Source organism: Kryptolebias marmoratus, linkage group LG24, assembly GCF_001649575.2.
Source record: "Kryptolebias marmoratus isolate JLee-2015 linkage group LG24, ASM164957v2, whole genome shotgun sequence".
Classification (NCBI taxonomy): Eukaryota; Metazoa; Chordata; class Actinopteri; order Cyprinodontiformes; family Rivulidae; genus Kryptolebias; species Kryptolebias marmoratus.
In genome coordinates this window covers 11,159,068-11,178,218 of record NC_051453.1, presented here as the reverse complement: position 1 = coordinate 11,178,218, position 19,151 = coordinate 11,159,068, and the positions used below count along the sequence as shown (strand labels likewise).

General features: G+C 38.1%; 1 protein-coding gene across 3 annotated transcripts in view; it reads right to left on the bottom strand.

The window, feature by feature from the left end:
* The window catches only part of LOC108230731 (voltage-dependent R-type calcium channel subunit alpha-1E), an 84,532-nt gene that overhangs the window by 54,858 nt on the left and 10,523 nt on the right, over positions 1-19,151 (bottom strand). For all 3 annotated transcript variants that reach the window (XM_025003906.1, XM_025003904.2, XM_025003903.1), the window contains exon 2: positions 6,957-7,223. In XM_025003906.1, coding sequence (XP_024859674.1) covers positions 6,957-7,223 — 267 coding nt within the window. The remainder of the gene's footprint in view (positions 1-6,956; positions 7,224-19,151) is intronic.

Sequence of the window (19,151 nt, the reverse complement as noted above, 5' to 3'; positions counted from 1 at the left end):
AGTCTGACTGACATGAGAATTACTGGGAGAAATTGTGACGGCACAGGGAGCAGACTACACAACAACTTACAACATAAAAAACTAAACACAGAAATAAAACAGAACTTTAAAAAACATGAAACAATAAACCCAATACAAAAGAAACTTAAGAAATAACTAAAATCCTCACAATTATTGGATAATCAGTACCAATAGGCTTCTGAATGTCTTGGCTGAAATGGTTTTATGTCATACTTATGTGGTTAATTCAAATAATTTAACAAAATATGAAACACAGGAGCTGATTGTGCAGCCATTTGTTGCTCAGCAGGTTGCACATAGCTGTCTACTGTTTATCTGCTTAAAAATAACCCTTGAAATATTGAAGAAAAAAATGCTAGCGAGCTCCACAGGGCTCAGAGTAGCTGCATAGATGATCATTTTCTTTAATAAACATTTATTTTCAGCTTTTACATACAGACCAAAAAGTTGGTACAGATGCAAGTAATCCTAGCAAGTTAAATCAAATCAAAGGCCACTGAACTTCTTTTTGGTTCTTGACTAATCAGCAAATAGGAAAAGTCTCCTAGAATAAAAAGTGAAGTCCAGCTTGGTAGGCTTACAACACCCTGGATGACAGAGTCTACACCAGCACCAGCCGAAGTATAACTGATGTCTCCATTACTTCTCCAGAGTTTGTAGTAAATTCGGATTAGTCCTGAAACATTCAGTGTTAACTTCACTCTGAGATACAAACTTAAACAAGCGTCCCCGCCGCTCCTCCTCTTTGCTTTTCTGGGTGTCAGCTGATGCGCAACGGTGGTTGTGATTCGTCTCCCGGCTTCGGCAGCGAGGCGTCTCGTGAGCCATCTGAGTCACCGTGACGCTGGCGCTCTGCCTCGGCTCCTCAAACGCCCGTGTAAAAATAGGCACAGAGACGGAGCGTGATGCCCTCTGCATCTGTGAATACGTCTGAGCCCAGATTGGATTCAAACCCCTGTGATTATTATTAGGTGCAAATCAAAATGAAGCATCTGAGCCGAGCTTATTGGAAATCTGTGAATTATCTGCGGCATGTGTCTGAGAATGATTTAGGGGCAGACATCGAATAAATAAACACAGAAGAAAAGCCATGAGTAATCTGCACTCGGATGGAATATTACTCTCTGTGAGCCCGGGGAATAAACACAATGAAACACTCAAGCAGCAATCTGTTCAGAGAAATTAGAGAAAAATATTAACAAAATATACAAAAGATTAAAACTGTTGGTAAATTATTGAATTTATCTGACAGTTTTTCTTTATATCCCTTACTGGAGCCGAACAGCCAATGATGTTAAATCTCATTACAGTTCAGAGGGGTGTGCTTATATATCGTTCACTTCATAATGTGCACGTGTTTGTCTGTTAGCAAAATATCACATGAACCACTGGACAAATTTCAATGAAACTTTAAGGAAATAATTATTTGATATACCTCAACAGCTGATTAATTTTTGGAGCAAACTCAGTTCAGGTTTACAGCCAGCTGACCTTAAAAACATAAAAATCTATAATTTAGTCAGTTTTTAAGTTATTGTGTTAAAATGTGTTGTAGTTGTAACTGGGAGTCTTTCACAACACAAACTTTAAGTGTTACTCATTGCACAAGATCTTTGCTTAAAAGTGTAGCATCGCTTGTTGGAGTTAACCCTGTTTGTTAGCAAAATATCTCATGAACGAATTTTAACAGAACTTGCAGAAAGCAATCACTGGATGTACATCTTCAAATTATTAACTTTTGCTTAATTGTCTAATGCCTAATTCAAGATGGCCAACACAGATAATCTACACTAGCCAATACAAAAATAACTTTAACCCAGTCAGAAATTGAGCTGAAATTAAATGTGGAAGCTGAGAGTCTTTTACAACACATGGCATATTGCCATTTATTATCAAAACAATGAATACAACAAATAATTACTATAGCAAACAAGAGTTTTGCTACTGATAGTGATAAATGTTATAGTTCCTTTTAAACAAGGCTTTCTTTTCTAAATAAGCATTATCAAAAAGAAGCTTACAAAAAATTATTATTTTTTCTTTCAAAGACATTGTCAATTTTCATTTCATGTTAGAAGAAGCCTGCTGATTAAATAAAAGCTCATTATTGTCATGTAGTTGTAGAAATGACAGATTCAGGAACCAAACTGAATGGTAACAACTAAACTGAGTCACAGCTAGTCTAAGGCAAAACAGATACGGCAACATGGCACAAATAAACAGAGGATCTGATGATAGAGACAGAGGTCATTACTAAATGAGAGGCAGGTGTGTCGAGTATGAATAATGACCAGGCCAGATAGGGAAGTAGAGACAGACTGTACAAAATAAAACAGGAAGTAACGTTTTTAACAAAACTAGGATCAGTTCAAACAAAACAGACGCGTGTAAGTCAAATCTGCACAGTACTACAGTAAAATGCAGAAATCTTTGTGATGACAGAAGGGAAATAGAGAAAAAATTGTTATTTGTTTATCATATGTTTTATCATCATAATAGACAACTTTATTCTTGTAAATTGCCTTTTTTTCTTATATTGTGCAGCTCTTCTGTAAATGCAAAGTTGTCAAGGCTGTGAACAATTTTGGGTTTAACTTCATATACCAGGTGATTTATTACATACAGCAGATAAATCATACAGCAAAAAAAGCAGGATATGAGTTGAGAAAAGCTCATTTAAAAAAGTAAAAATGAGTTCAGCACTGCAGCAACGCTGACTCTCCGGGGTCATCTCCCTTCTAATTGTCCATTTCCATTTTTCATGCAAGGATGCAATTTAGTTAGAGAAAAATTAATGATCCTCCTCAACTTTAAGCAGACTCTAGAGGCAAATGCATGAACTTCATAACCTAATTAAATTACAAATCTGTGCAAGTTTTATTCTCATTAAAGCTTTTAGTGAACACCGTGCCTTAAAAATATAGAAGACCAGTACTGCCAACCTGCTGCTTGGCCTCATACATAAAAGCTCAAAGTCTACTAATCAGCTCCCAGATAATGATTTCTGTTTGCACTGCTGATGAAACAAACGATTAAATCCAACAATCAATTATTCAGAAGTATACCTTCTCAACGGGAAACTTCCCACTGCAGGGGATCCCAGCGGGGATCAGAAAAGAGGAGCAGCTGTCGCTCCTCCCCAGGCCTGTGAGGCTAACCTGGGACTGTGGGCTTCATTAGCTCTGCTCTGTCCCTGCCAGGCCTCCATCAGCTGCACCCTCAGGCAGGTGAGCTGGAAGTCACAGCCACACACACACACACACATTTAATCACTGCTTACTCCTAAACACACTCAAATATCAAAACATTTTGTGCTCACACACACCACTCTCCTTCTGTGGTAACATTTAACCACAAAAGTCTCTGGATAATTCCTGAATTGATCATTTGCTGTTTATTGAGCCACCTGAAGGAAACAAGAGACACTTACAGTGAAGTGACAGCAGAACCAAACACAAGGCTGACCTTTACCAGATGTCCTGCAGAGAGTGTAACTAAGTGTGTGTGTGTGTTTCTATTAGCACTGTAGGTACCAGTGTGTGTTCAATAAGCATAGAGCTTAGAAGGATGGGAATGCTTTGCCCACTTCTCCTTTCTTAGGACTTAGGAAACCTGAAATTCAGTATACTAGCATTCCTTGGCATTCCCGCTGCCTTTCATTATTTTGGTGAAACTCTAAATATGCCATTATGCACAATTTTTGCAACATCACTGAGAATGATTCTCAGCTAGTACCACACCAAGTTGTAGATGTACATTCAGTGATTACTTTCTGAAGGTTTCATTAAAATCCATTCAGAGGTTCATACGATATTTTGCTACTGGTACAGGCAAATGAACACACACACACACATACACACACACACACACACACACACACACACACAGGCAGACAAGGGGAGAAACACTATCCCTCAGATTTTTTCTTCCGCACCAGGTGACAGTAACAACAACATAATTTCATATTTTAGTTTATTTTAAGACTGGTAAAAACATAAAGTACACGCAGAGATTCACACACTAAAGGACACTGCTCCCCAAATTCAGATTCTAAGCACGTCAGAGTATGTCATAAATTTTTAGCTTTGCATTTCTCAGTTTAGTTAACAAAAATGTCCTTTGGTTGCCTGGCAACATTACGGCAATGCCAAGGAAGTCACTCTACCTGTGTAAGGAGTTGTCCTGCAGTTTTAACCCTGCATAATCCCACAATTTGAGTTAGATTAAAAAACAAGAGATACAACGTGTTAATTGGTGACCTTTACATGAGCCAGTGGGTGAATCACTTAATCCTGCACAGATTGAAGCTACTTCTCTCCCTCTTTTCCTCTCTTCTTCTTCTCTTTTGGCTGCTGGCCTCCTCTTCAAAATAAACAGAGTCGTGTTTTCATAAATTAGCTGACTCTCTACAAGAAAGCAAAAACGTACAATTGTCAAAAAAGCCAAATTATTCAGCGAAAAGCATTTTGATTGTATTACATTTGCACTTTCTTTCAGCTATAATCCTATTGCATGAAAAACTGCATCATCACTGGGAATTAAAAAAAGCCTCTGATGGATAAACTAGTGATTTTACTAACAAGCTTGAATAGTTGTGCTCATTTGGCTCTTTACTAGACTTTAACCTTCACACTCCAAACATGATCATCCTTGTTACACTCTATATTGACCATCAGTCTATTCAAAACCTTATTAGCAAACAATATAATATTAGATAGTGATTAATGAGTAGTAGTAACAGCTTGAGACACCACGATCAGATTTCATTACATAAAATTGCTGTTATTGTCTGTTAATCAGATACAGTGGGGCTTGTTATATGTAATAAGACACTCCCCTTCACCAAAAGCACATTAACCTGGAGGTTATTCAGTCTGGCTGCTTTCTTTCTGGACACAACAGCTCCCACGGTTTTTTATTTAAAAGCAATTGTCTCCTTTTTGCAAAATAAAATGGATATTCACTGGAGGTTTGAAATATAATATGAGAAACAACACACCCTTCGAGTGTTTTCCCTCATCTGTTCACTGTTGATTGAAAGCTGTCGCCACATTTAATCCTCTGAACGATGAGGAAAAATCCAGAAAAACCACAATCAACAATGGAAGAAAACTTGTTCTATTTGCAGCTTTTTTAAAAAAAAAATCAGCAATGGACCAGTCAGTCAGTCAGGAAGCTGCTGAATGGAACAGGAACAATAGTGTGTGAAGAGGCCACACCTGGCCTGGACACCTGGTGAGCTGCACAGCAGTGCCACAAACATGCCACCAATCCACATTTGTACTGTTGTCCTCCGCATAACAGGCAGAGGATGAGAGAGTCTCCCTTTGCAGTAAAGGATGAGTTCAAATATAGCCATTTATTCATCCAACAAGAAAAACCTAATAAAAGTGTATATAGACTGCTCATTGATCTAATGGCAGGGCATTCAAGTTTTAGAGATAAAACATTTTGCAATTTGAAAAAACAAACAAAAATGAAATATTTAAATGTTTTGTTTTCTGAAATCAATCTCCAAGTTATCTGTTTCACAATAGCATGAACACAGAAAGAGCTGCTGAATAAATTAACTGGTTATGAAAGCACCGATTAGCTCTCTGTTGGTTCATTAATCATTTAATTGATCAATAATTGAAGCTCTAGCTGAGACTGACACATCTACTGATTGGTAGGTGACAGTGAAAAGGATGACACAATAAGTCCTTATGAGCTATTGTTGACAGAAAGGATTTACAGCCTTAAGAACAGAAACTCTTGTGTTCCTCTAATCCACTTTCCATTGGCAACAACTCTGTTTTTGCAGAGTCTAAACTACACCTCTAATGTGCTAAAAAAAAGAACACCTGTCCTTGTTTTATGTTCCACTTTCTGTACTTCACCCCAGGTAAGACCGGATTTTCTTCGGGTAATCAATCAACTTTAAATAAAGGCCTAGCATTCCTTAAAGAACTGCATATCATCCATTGCTTTTCATGTCAGCGATTTAAACTAAAGTCATTTTATGAGGACAAGGAACTTTACAGCCATTTTGGCCAATCCTTGTAAATGTTATCTCCTGCAGCACTGTGAGATCTTGTGAGATGTGTTAGCATTCAGAGCGTATGTTGTGAATGGCTCTCAGCTACCATCACACCACATTTTAGCTCAATTTTAGCTAAATTTACTGAGTTATAGCTAATTTATGTGTTGGCTAAGACTGATTAGCTGTGGTGGCCATCTTGAATTGGGGTGACTTCAAAAGTTAATGATTTATGAACACACATTCAATGATTACTTTCTGTAAGTTTGATTAAAACCCACCCATTGGTTCATGAGATATTTTTCTTACAGACAAACGGGTTTGAGCCCAACAGTTAATGCCAAACTTTTAAGCAAAAATATTATAAAATGTGGTGCGTTCAGAGTATGTGTTCGGGATCATGCTCACCTACTACCACACCAAATTTAGCTAAACATTTGCAAAATTGATTGAGTTATAGCCATTTTTGCGTTGCTAAACTGTGGTGGCCATTTTAAATTGGGTTGACCCCAATGTGGATTTATTTGTAGATGTACACCCAGTGATTACTTTCAGAGATAAATGTATTAAAATCCATTCAGTGGCTGATTAGATGTTTTGCTAACAAGCAGACAGTTGTGATAATGAAACAAAAGAACACTCGTGTAGTTTCTCATGTGGTGCTGTCCATGGTGCTGAAATGTACTGCTGATTATTTAACTAAGGATGAAACACTTCAGGGAATCTATTTAAGGACTTTAATCACTTGTGGGAGTGATGAGAAACTGGGTCAGGTTTATGTGTGGAGCGAGGGAGGTGGGGGCAAAATAAAAACTACGGCTTTGTTTTGATTGTTTGTGACAGTTTACCTACCTTTGTGTTAATGTCTGAACGTGTGTTGGTGTGCGTTCACCCTTCAGCAGAGCAAAAAGGATATGGCCACTCAGTGATTTTCTTGGCGTACTTCCGGACCACGTTGTCCTCTCCGAAGATGAAGAGCGACCTGTTGACGGTGAAGCAGTTCTCCCGGACGGGGATCGGGTTGTACAGGGCCATGGTGCGGGCGCGCTGCGCTTTGGTCTGCTTGAAGGCTGGGGAGATCCCACCTGTGGACACGGCCGCCCCATCGCGGTTCCGGTTGCGCTCCGAGCCTCCATCCCCCGAACTCAACAAGCCCGGGACGTCGTCTCCAAAACGGGCCATTCTGTCATAAAAAAATAAAAATGAATAAAATAAAAAAGGAGAGGAAGGAAGGACAGGTTGAGGGGGGAAGAAAGAGGGGGAGGTTTAGTCCTCTAGAAAGCAGGGTGTGACAGCAGCGCGGTGGACAGATCCGGGTTTAGTTCCAGTCCATCGTTTTACTAAAACGCCAAACTTCTAAATGAAACATTTGTCCACGCGGAAGCGTAACCAAATCTCCCTTTTCATCTATAAAAATGTGAACCAAATCCAAAAATTCAAAAAGTAACTCCTCTTCATTTAACAATCCATGGCTTTAAAAGAACTGTTTGCTCCGTTTTCGCCATCCGAGCGCTCAAACCAGAGACGAAAAGCTGCAACAGGTCACGTCGGAGTCCGCTGCGCGAAAAGCATGATGGAGCAGGGCTGGTGCGAGGATTTTTAAACAAACTCATTCAGAGCACATCACTCCTGTCTCCTCTGCTGTTCCTCTCCTCTGCTGACCCCGCAGCACGACGGGAAAAAATAAAAAACAACCAAAACTTCAAGGTTTTCCGCATGTTTTCCCGCAAAACAACGAGAACAAAACAATCTGTCAAGGCGCATTACAAGAGGGGAGAAAAGGACAAAAATCCTCTGCGGGGAAACAGGAGCTTCTCCTCCTGCAGACAAAACGCACAGTGTAAGAGCAGAACTGATGCGACAGGATCAACACACCTCACTTAACCCGCGTCCAACCCGTGCAGCGTCTTTAGATCTCCCTACTCGTATTGGAAATAAAAATCCAGTCAATCAGAGCAAATATCACTGCCTCCATCTTTACGCAATAATATGCACCCGTTGCATTAAACAGTAATTAGCCTGCTATCCCAGATATCACTTTGGTATGTGACATTAATTTTATGGGTTTTGCAGAAAATGCCCATATTTTGTTACTCCTGCTCGGCTCGATCCCGCAGCAATGTGCGTTTTGTGTTGGTGAGGCTGTGCGGTCACGCCTCAGGGGCAGCCTGCTGAATGCTGGTCACGCATCAGATCTGAAGGAGAAATAAACACCTGTTGTGAAACATGCAGGGGAAAGAAGCCACTGAAGAGGACAGCAGCAAGCATTTTTGACTAATTACTGGGTTCAAAGCCTACTATTGCCAGTTATGATATGAGTGGGTGTTGTTCTGTGTGTGCTGGTTGGAAATTATCATAAGCTACCATCCCATGAGGATGTGGTATTCCCACAATAAATGGTCAAATATAAGGGAAATATGATTATAAAAAATGGAGACAATAAGCTTCTAACAAAATTTCTATCATACAATAGAGACAATAAATTCAAAGCAGATAAAAAGTAAAAGTTAACTCAAAAGTTTTGTCTTATTTCGTTGTGAATGTGCTCACTTTATATCTATTCTTTGTACAAATTATTTTAAAATATATACTCTCACATCCCAGCTTGTGTACTTTTGCAGCTGAAAGTTTGCAAATCTTTCAGAGTTTTCTGCATTTCAGTCGATGACCTCAATTATGTTTCCTCACAAGTCCTAAAAGTAGATAAAGGGAACCAAACTGAAGATGTGGAACAAATTTATTAAGGCTTGTCAAATACTTTGACCTATTTGTATGCAGGGAGCTGTGCTGCAGCACAGTTGGTTCGAACTGTTGCCTCACAGCAAAAAAGGTTTATGTCCTGGCTGGAACATTTCAGTGTCAAGTTAGGGTGGATGAGTGGGTTCTCTCTGGGTACTCTGGGTATTACACAGACAAAAAACATGCATGTTATAGCAGGTTAATTGATTATTCTAAATTAAGACTAGCTGTGTGAGAGTGTTTGATTGTCACTGTGTGGTCCAGAGTGCCTTTCACCCAGGATGGATGGATGGATGGATGGATGGATGGAGTCTAAACCAGAGTAATTGTTTCTACGAAAAGCAACACTGCACTCCAGCATAAAAATCTTATTCCCTCTTTGGAACACGGTGTTGGTGGTATGATGGTTTGGGCCTGTTTTGATTCATTCTCAATTACATCAGCAAATTCATGAGAAAATATCAGCATACCTGTAAAACAACTACACATTTAAAAGGATTGTGTAACTAAAGAAGAATAAAGTTGATGTTTTGGGGTAATCAAACAGAAGTGCTGAATTTAATCTAATATAAATCTTGTGTAAACACCTTCAGTGAGTTGTGCATGTGTGCACACCCCTCAAGATCTCAGCGTTGAAAGTTTTCTTAACAGCCCTCTAAATGTCAAGGTGTCTTTGGGCAAAACAGCAAAATCCACATTGCTCACAATATTCTCAATAAATCATATATGCGTGAAGTGCACGGAAAAAAGAAGCACTGCAGGAGTGTTTGCATAAATGTGTGAATGAGAAACAGACTGTAAAAAGCTTTGTAGGGTGTTATTTGAGTGTGTGAATCAGTAAGAAATGAACAGACAGTGTTCAGCTGAAGTTATTGCAGATTACAAAACTAAATTCTTAAGAAAAAAAGAGATTCCACTCAAAAATATGTAATACAGCATCACTTTTCTTCATAGAAAATGGCTCTTCAAGCTTGTATGAGTATCATCAGGCACAAAACAAAGCTAAATAAAAACAAAAAAACAAAGAAGCAGTCTGTTTGTGTCTGTTGTTTTAAGCCAACCAAGTTAAAGGGGCACCAAATTATCTTCAGACATAATGAGAATTTCATTTTTTTTTTTTTTTTTTCATGCAGACAGCAGTTATCTATAACACCCTTGTTAAACAAGCAAGCAGCAAATACACAATCATGAGCTGCATGTTTCATCACTGTAATGATGGGTGGAATGATTTTCCCCAGCGCCAAGTTTGGTATTTATGTAAAACGTGCATAATCATGCTCACACACTCATTAAAACATGTATGACAATCTGCAGCTGAAAAACAGCAACCATATTTGTAATGGATACTTCAGAGTTCAGTTGTTTTGTATTTGATTTTTGTTCATAAAGAACAAAGAATTAATCAGAAACGTAACACTGAAAACCTAGACAGTCATTAAGAAATTACTCAGTAATTCACAAACTGTTGGTTCTTGTCTTTTTAAATATAATTTTATAACTGTAGGATAAATTTAGAGTAAAAAAAAAAAATCACTTTCATGTTTAGGAACTCCATGTTGTAAAACAAATTAGTCCAGATTTATAACTGACTGTCATTATTTATCCTCCCAGGCATCATTTTATGGCACAATCAGAGGCAAAATAATATCCAGCAGCTATCAGCACATCATTTAACCAGGAGAGAAAACTGCTGCTGATGGAAATGAAGACAGAGCAGAGAGGAACTGAACCACGGGAGAGAGTTAACCACCACACCGGCACTGATGAGGATTCAGTGATGGCAGCGTGACGAAGGCAGCGATCAATGGCGTGTGGCCTCTGACTCATTAGCGCTCCAACGCATTATAGGCAATAAAAATAGAACAACAGAAAAACTGACATCTTCTGCTCAGAGAACACCTTTTCATTTTCTTGAGTTGAAAGAGAGACGTGTTTTAAAACTTTTCGTTTTACTTGGTTTTCAATATTTTAGATTCAGCTAAATGTGCTTTAAAAATATATATATTTCTGCCTCTGAGTTAATGAGATCTGCAGTTTCTGCAGGACAAGATGTGGAGCAGGCTCAGCTTCGTGGCTGAGAGGTGAGGGGTGAATTACAGTAATTAGATGTTAGAAACAGAGGTGATTAGGGTAGAAGAGGGATTTTTTTCCCAGAGAGTTCATGGCTACAGCCTCGTTACTGTAGACAATGTTTTGAGCCAGTAGTTTTAGTGTTAGTCAAGAGAAAAAAGGAAAACTTTTTAGGATCAAATCTGAAGTCTACTGAAGGAATCAACAGCATCAACTACTTCAACTTAAATCAAGATTTGTTTAAGCTAAATATACAAATGCAATCACTCTCTCTTAGGCTGGTTTGCAATTATGTCTGATAATCCTCCCTCACATTAATCAGCATTTTTTAGTTGTTTGTAAAACAAATGTAAAAAGGTCAGTCAGGCAAATTTTTCTTTCATAGTTCAGCCAGTTTGTAGCCATAAATTTAAATAAGTTACCAATAAACTTACTTTCCTGCTTTATGAAACATTTCTGCCTCATTAATCCTAAATAAGAACATTGCTTTCACCTAAGAATCCCTTTGTATGAGACAATTTGTCAAAAAATGGTCCAGAGTTTGCTTCTAAATTGAAAAAAAATCTCAAAATGTCTACACTCATTTGTGATTGATTTCATTGTATTCACATTACTTTTTAATACATAAACAAAAGTATCTTACAAAACAGAAACAAAAGCAATTCACAACTTGTAAAAGTTCTACAGATGACACATTATTTCTAAACTCCAGAGTCTTTTTGATTGTTGTGCGTATTAAAACTTGAAGAATTTCTGTGACGCTCTGAATGAAAAACCACAATTTATTTATTTATTCCAGAGAAAGTTAATGAAGTTCCATTTCTTTGCGGCATTTATATCTAACTTTATATCCTGCAACAGGCATGTTGCCAACATTGGAGAGATGTTTAGACGTGTATACCTTGCACAAATTTGCCTCAGGAACACACAGTTTCCAGGGTTACCTGCTGTCATGAGAGCAGGCTGATGCTCCCTGTCGTGGTAATGGCACTTCCTGCCACAGGACTGAGGCCTGAGCAGAGATTTGAGTTCAGAAATAGAACAACTGTATGGAGGAACCTGACAGGCCCGTGTCTGAAACCCGCTCATTACTGTCCATTTCAGCTAACAGTGTTGTACCAAATCAGCTTCTACTCCTGAGGAAATAAAACGCCGTCTTGATAAAAGCAACATGAGAATTGGGTAAACGTGTGTTTACTTGACACGTCTGGTGATCATATGTGAACATGAGAATATTTTCTGTCTTTGCTTGCCAACGAGTTTCCACTGAGCTCCCAAGTGTTAAAGTCACATGCTGTTTCAGTGTTCATTCTGTTTTCTACTACAGCTTCGAAGAGGCTGTTTCAGGCTTCCTCCCTCAGCACACCCGCTTTTCATTTTGTGATTATCTTCTCTCTTTGTGTCTCTTGTTTTATTGTTTTACTGCCTTCTGCAGCTCTCATGTTTGTCAGTTCCTGCCAAATTCAAGATACATTTATGTAACATTCAGTCTGCCTTCTTTCTTAGCTCTGGAAAATAAAAGTTTTCTTTATTTATGACCCACCACCTCCTTATCTTGCATTTAGGTCCTTCGTCTTCTTTCTTTAGCAGAACCAAATGGCAAAAATTACTTTTAATTTCATATACTATTAATGTCATTATTAAAGCTGTAAGATTTAGTAGAATGTAAAGTTACAAATTATTTAAATAAAAATTATCCAGTGTTGTGTAATTGTTTCTTTTTTACCAGAATTATTTCTAACTTTGATCCACATGATTTAAAAATTTACACTATTTCAAATTTTGAAATGAACTCAAACTCCCAACATGATAAAAATTAGCATTGTTTTCTAACTTTTGTATGAGTGATGTTGCACTTTATATAAGAAAAAAAAGAGCTGATTCACATAAGAAAAGACTATGCTTAATTTTGGCTAAATTTACAGGTACTATAACCAATTAAAAATACTGCCAGCTATTACAACACAAATAAAACACCGTTTACATCATAATGTTGGTCGGACAGACAGAGATAAGGAATCTGAGTTTGTCTGAATGCATCAACACTTTTTCATCAGCGTGTAGGACAGAACTGATGGTTTCAGGAGGGTCGATAAATATGAATGTATCACATTCTGACAGTGGGATCGAATCATGTCAACTTCTTTAAAAAACAAGGAAGGTTTCTGAACAGCAAAAGAACAGTATCTGAAGTCATAAACGGGGGGAAAAATGCATCAAAACAGAACCTAAATATGCACCCAGTCAATCATCCACTGTATGCAAAGTTTTCAGCTCTTTGGGAATCACCTTATAGGTGCTAAAAAACTATTTTATGTTTGTTAAATGAAGTTATTCTTGGTATCTTTTTATAAATTCAACTAAAGAAATGGAAACCAATTAACTGTCTCCAATGAAAAACTGACCTAAAATTCCAACCTGAAATACGTTTTTACTCATTTTCCAGTTTAACTCATTGATTCAGTCCAGCAACAATAAAACCAAGTTGCCCAAACTAACCGCTGTGTGGGGTCAACATCTCATCGTCCAAACTGAACAAATTTCATCAGAAAATAGAAAAGTTTCGGACAAACACAAAGAGGCAAACAGACGATAAAGCCAGACCTATTGATGTTGGAAGATGAAGGGGCCAGGGGGGACTGGACTATATTTAGCTTCATTGAGATGTTAATGGTTAGAACATGAGAGGACTTGTGTGTGTCTGTGCTGTGCATAAAGCACCATTTGAATCTGTAGGAAAGTGTTTTTGATCATAGAAACAGGAATAATTACAGGAGGGTTTGAACAAATCAATACTTATTGCTTCATACCAATCCAGAGTGAAAGGAACAATTTTGCGTTTTAATTTTTTTCTGGCCTCATTCTGTGCCCAGAGGAGACATAATGCAACACATTTACCCTGCAGCACAGTTCTTCTCCTCACCTGTCTCACCCTCCATCCCTCGTTTGTCTCTCCAGCTGTCTTACCGTCTCTCTTCCCCTCTTCACCCAACCCAGATTTCTGTCTTCAGCTGTTGTCTTTCCCTTACTTGTTTCCTAGCAACTGAACTGACATGCCCCCTATTCTCAGCCCTGCAAATCTGTGCTTGTAACTCGAGATTTTATGGAACAACCTATATAAATCATTTTTTCCCTACACGGGGGCTGAGTTATGTTCTGTGTCTCCAGACCAACAACCTTGTTCATAGGCATGTCGTTAACCTGGTTTCCACCAAATTACAGGTTCAGGGCTATCAAAGAAACAGTTGACCAGAGACTTGTAACACATCTGATCTAATTTATAGTGGGAAAACATTTGCACATCTGCAGTCTGCTGTGATGTGTCTGCTGACTTGGATTATAATCCAAAAGACCTGAAAATTATCAGCAATTTATTAAAACAAGCTTTCTTTTTTTTTTTAAAGCCTAATCTGCTTTAGATGAAAACCTTGCAATGCAGTTCTTGGCACAGATGCTGTTGAAATTACACCAGCATTATTCACATCACTCAGTGTTGGATTTTCAAATCTAATTTCATGAAAGTCCTAGCATTAGTTGAAGGAATGCATATTGCCCACAGCCTTTCACGTCAGAGTTTTAAACTAAAATCATCTTATGCTGAAAAGAGAATTACAGCCGTTTTGGTCAAACCTGGTAAGTGACGTAATGCACGATCCCAAGTGATATTGTGAGATCTAGTGAGATGTTAAAGTGCTGGAATATGCTCAGGATCGCTCTCAGCTGCTACAGGTCAATGTCTGTAAAACTGACTGAGTTATAGCCATTGTTGGTAATGTAAATTATCCATAATCAGCTGTAGATGTACAACAAGCGATCACTGTCTGAGAGTTTCAATAAAATCCATTCACAGACAAACAAACCCATACAGATGGGCAAAAACATGACTATTTTTAACTATTTTCAAACTCTACATTCACTGTAACAGCATTTATAATTTAACTATTATAGGTATACCAATAATATGAACAATATTTGACTTTAATTGAACTGTTTACTATTAACAGTAATATAATTTATAGCAAAACATTATCAGAAGTTAAAAAAGTTTATATGTATTAGCTATAACTGAGTTTCTAATTGTTTTGTCTTAAGTGTTACTTCATGTATTAAAATTCTGAGGCAGAATAGTAAACCACAACGCACAGGAGAAAATTATATATAAAACACTTCATTATTTATTCAGTGAGTAATTAAATGTGAAAAAAAAAACTAAACACAGCTGGTTTTCAGCCTTTTTGTTAAGTGTAAATGGAGTCTCCTTTTAATGCAAGATGGTGATGTATTAAGTAAATGATTTGTCTTTCAAATATTCAAGTTGTTAATTGTTTTTTAACATTACAATGTAACTACAAGAATTTTAAGTGCTACCCACATTACATAACTTTTTGCTTCTATTAAATAAAGAGAATCCTAGAAAGTATACAGTGAGATTACTGAGCAGTAGCTTCCATCTTGTGGCACACAGAAGTACTACATTTATTCCTGGGACAGAAATTTGGATGCACCTAAAAGTGTGATGCTGTGTGGATGCTGCTGTTTTAGAGTAGCTTCTTCAACGTTTAATTAAATAACCCCATCATTTCAGTAACTTTTTCAGATATTCAACTTGCTTTCAGGGTTTAGAAGAGTTGTTTTCCTCATCCATTCTGTGTTGTTCTATTACACATCAAGCTCATTTCAACCAAAAGGAGAATCAAAAACAAATTTCAGGTAATTCTACATCAATTTGGACCTTTAGTCCTAAACATATTTGTTGTTTTGTGACTTGGCTTTTAATATTTGAGGGATGTAAGCATAAAAACTGCAGACCTTCTCCAGTAAAGCAGGGTCTGCTTAGTCGTTTTCTTGCTGGCTACAAAAATGTAGAAGCAGCTTTTTCATTCTTACACCTTTTGAAATGTAAGAGTTTTTCTCTCTAATCAAAATGGTCAACATTCATATAAAAACCTTGGGATGAATGGGAGGGGAAAGTGCTGTGTGCTGGCAGCATAAAAGCATGTAATATGCTTCAAGGTAGTTTGAGGAATGTTTCTATTAGACAGCAGCAGTGGCCAAGGGTTTGGAGTTATTTTATAATCAACACATGGTGCAGAGCCAGAAAAAAACAACAACTGTAAAGCCTTTTAAAAACCTTTCATGCCAGAGTTTAAAGGGAGGGAGTTATAATGCAATCTTAGGTGATCTGCTTGCGCTTGAACCATGTGTTGAAGATAACTCTCAGCTACTACCACACCAAACTTTAGTTCAATATCGATAAAATTAGCATTTTGACTTGGCTAAGATCGATTAGCTGTGACAGCTATCTTGAGTTGGGTGGATTCCAAAAGTTAATCAGCTATAAATATACCTCATGATTACTTTCTGAGAGTTTTATTTAAATCTGTCCATTTGTTCATGAGTTATTTCGCTAGTGTTACAGATGAATAAACACTCACATGGGCAAAAGTATTATCACTTTCGCCTTAAGTGGTGAGAGACAATTGTTGGAAATATTGGAAATGATCAACAATGTTAACTTTTGGGACGCTTTCTTTATAAATTAAAGAATCTATTAGTTTAAATATATGAAGTTGGATCAATATCTGATTGGATGAAAACAGTGTTGATAATGTAACTGCATCACATCAACACACAGCTGTAAAATCACAAAGAAAAATCTGATGGCCTGTGAGTCGGTGGCAGATGCTGCGCCTCTGAGGTTTAGGAAAAACCTGGTTTGAAGTGCGTGAGAGGGATAAACAAAGAGAAATAAAAAGGGGACTGTCTGTGTTGCGACTTCACTCTGATTAGACCCACCAACCCAGCAGCTGCAGACCAGGTACGCTTGATTTTTCACTCCACATGACATTCCATCCCCACATCTTTACCTAATAGCTTTTTAAGTGGCAGCTGCTCAGAGCTGGAAAACACACTGCGCAGGCAAGCTCAGCTGTAGCTGCACAAAGACTTGTGGGTAATGGAGGCCCTCTGGTGGGCTACACAATGTGAATTTAACACATGCAGGATCAAATCAAAGATGAAAAAAATAATAATAGAAGAATGAATCATCAGTTCTCTCTGTGTCATTATGAAGTTCTTTTCTTCACTCTGCAGGGCTCCTGTGTGCAGAAGGAAACCAAAAAAAAGGGCTTTGAAACATCTTTTGCTTTAAAAAAAAAAAAACCTATCCATTTGAGCTTTTCTACTCTCTTGTGAATCCATCTGTTTGGAATTAGGGGTCTCTTTCAACATATTTACCTATTCAGAACAAATGTTTGCCCTCACAAGTGAAAGCCTCATCCATTTGTCTCATGAATGCATGCATGAGCTCGTCTGTGCAGGAGGCAGTTTTCAGCAGCTCCGCTAGAGTTCGCAGTCATGACGCTGAAGCCACAGTCTGCTGCTACAGTGGATATTGATGACGGTTCAGTTTGCTTAGCCAGCATCATACCCCACCTCTCCACCTCCCCCCACCCCATTTGTCAGAACTGGACTCCCTTCAGGCGCAACATAAGTCAAGCAGCTGCAAAACCTGGACTCTTTCTGGCTTTACGGGCAGACTGGATGTGATGAACACACACTTCAGGTGTGTTTCTGGCTCGTTTTTTTGCACATTAGCCCCTAATGTGTGGGTATCGATGTTGGCCACATATAGCACCAAGCCCATCACTGAGCTGTAACCTCAAAACAAGGGCCAAAAAGGCAATTTAGAAATAGCTGAGGCTGCCTGCTAAACCCAATTTGGCTTGAAAGCTTCAGCGGCTGAAAGAAATCCTGTTGCACAACAAAGATACTGTTTGCTCCAGTAAGCTAACAGCATTGAACTCTCAGAGCACAGCACAGTCATCTTTGATATTTAAATGGGAAGCTTTGAGTGAACGAATTGGGAGTAAATACAAGGTCTGTGACGGGGAGCACATTCATCCCCCCACCCTTAGAGGGTCCGGACTTTAATGTCCAGACAGAGGAGCCCGTGACAGCACGTATGCACACGACACAAGAACACATCACCGCCACAAAGAGATGCACATCAAGTAAATATGAAAGGAATACTATTTCTGAAAGACATAGGACATTCTTTTTATTTAGAACTTTACATTTTAGATTCTAACAATCCACTAGAATATATAGGAATAACATCTTTTCCTCTTCTGTGATAGCCCAACGCAAAAAGGCAAAATATGTGTTTATCTGTGTGTCTGTTAGCAAAATATCTTTTGAACCACTGGACGGATTTTAACACAATATTGGAAATAATCACTGGATGTACATCTACAACTAATTAACTTTTAAAGATAATCCAATTCAAGATGGCCACTACAGCCAAGTGATCTAAAAAAAACAGTTATAATTCAGTCAATTTTATATATTTTTTGCAAAGATTTGGTCTAGTAGGAGATATCAGTCATTTACAACATAGATGAGAGTCATTCACAACACATACTGTGAGTGCGACATCTCGTGATGTTCCATGAGATTTTGCATAACATTATTTTCAAGCAACGGTAGTAAAGGTGTGAAGCTGCATCTGCAGGAACAGGTGGTATCATTATGACAGAACAGAGTAAAATCATATGCTTCTCAACTTAGAAACAGCTCTTTGTGTGTGTGTGTGTCTCAGACAGTGCCTATCTGAATGTGAACTAGAAGAACTTGGAGAGCACAAACCTCCACAAAGGCCATAAAATAGTCCGATCCAGATCGTGACCCGGATCACAACCAGAATTTATTCAACTGTTTTCTATGACAACCCCAACATTTCCTAAAAACTTTGTTAGATCCTCGAATCAAAATTGTATCTCTAAATGTTATTGTGAACATGTAACATAACCAAAAGCATCACTGTATCGTTGTTTATTTATTCATTTGTTTGTTTTTGATAGAATCAAGCTTTTGCCTTCGTCTGTACTGACAGCAAAGACTGACAAGAACAAGGAGGCAAAGAGAGGAGGGATAATGCAGTAAAGGCCTCAACTAAAACTGAGCTAGGATTGTTACAGTTCTACATGTAAAAAAAAAACCATTAAAAATTAATTTTTTTATCAAAATAAGCTAATTATTGCAAGTTTAACAATACCGTTCATCTTCAAATGTAAAGAGAAATACAACTCATGAGTAAGAACAACAAAAATGACTCGTTGACTTGTTCAAACACAACACCACGGGTGGAAATTAGCACCCGCCACTGGCCAAATGCGGGTAAATATTTGAAGTGGCGAGTGAATTTGATCAACACACGCCACTGTGGTGGGTTGGCAATTTGAACAGAAAAGGTGTTATTTGTCCTCTTGACATATAGGGGGCAGCAATGTGCTCGAGTTGC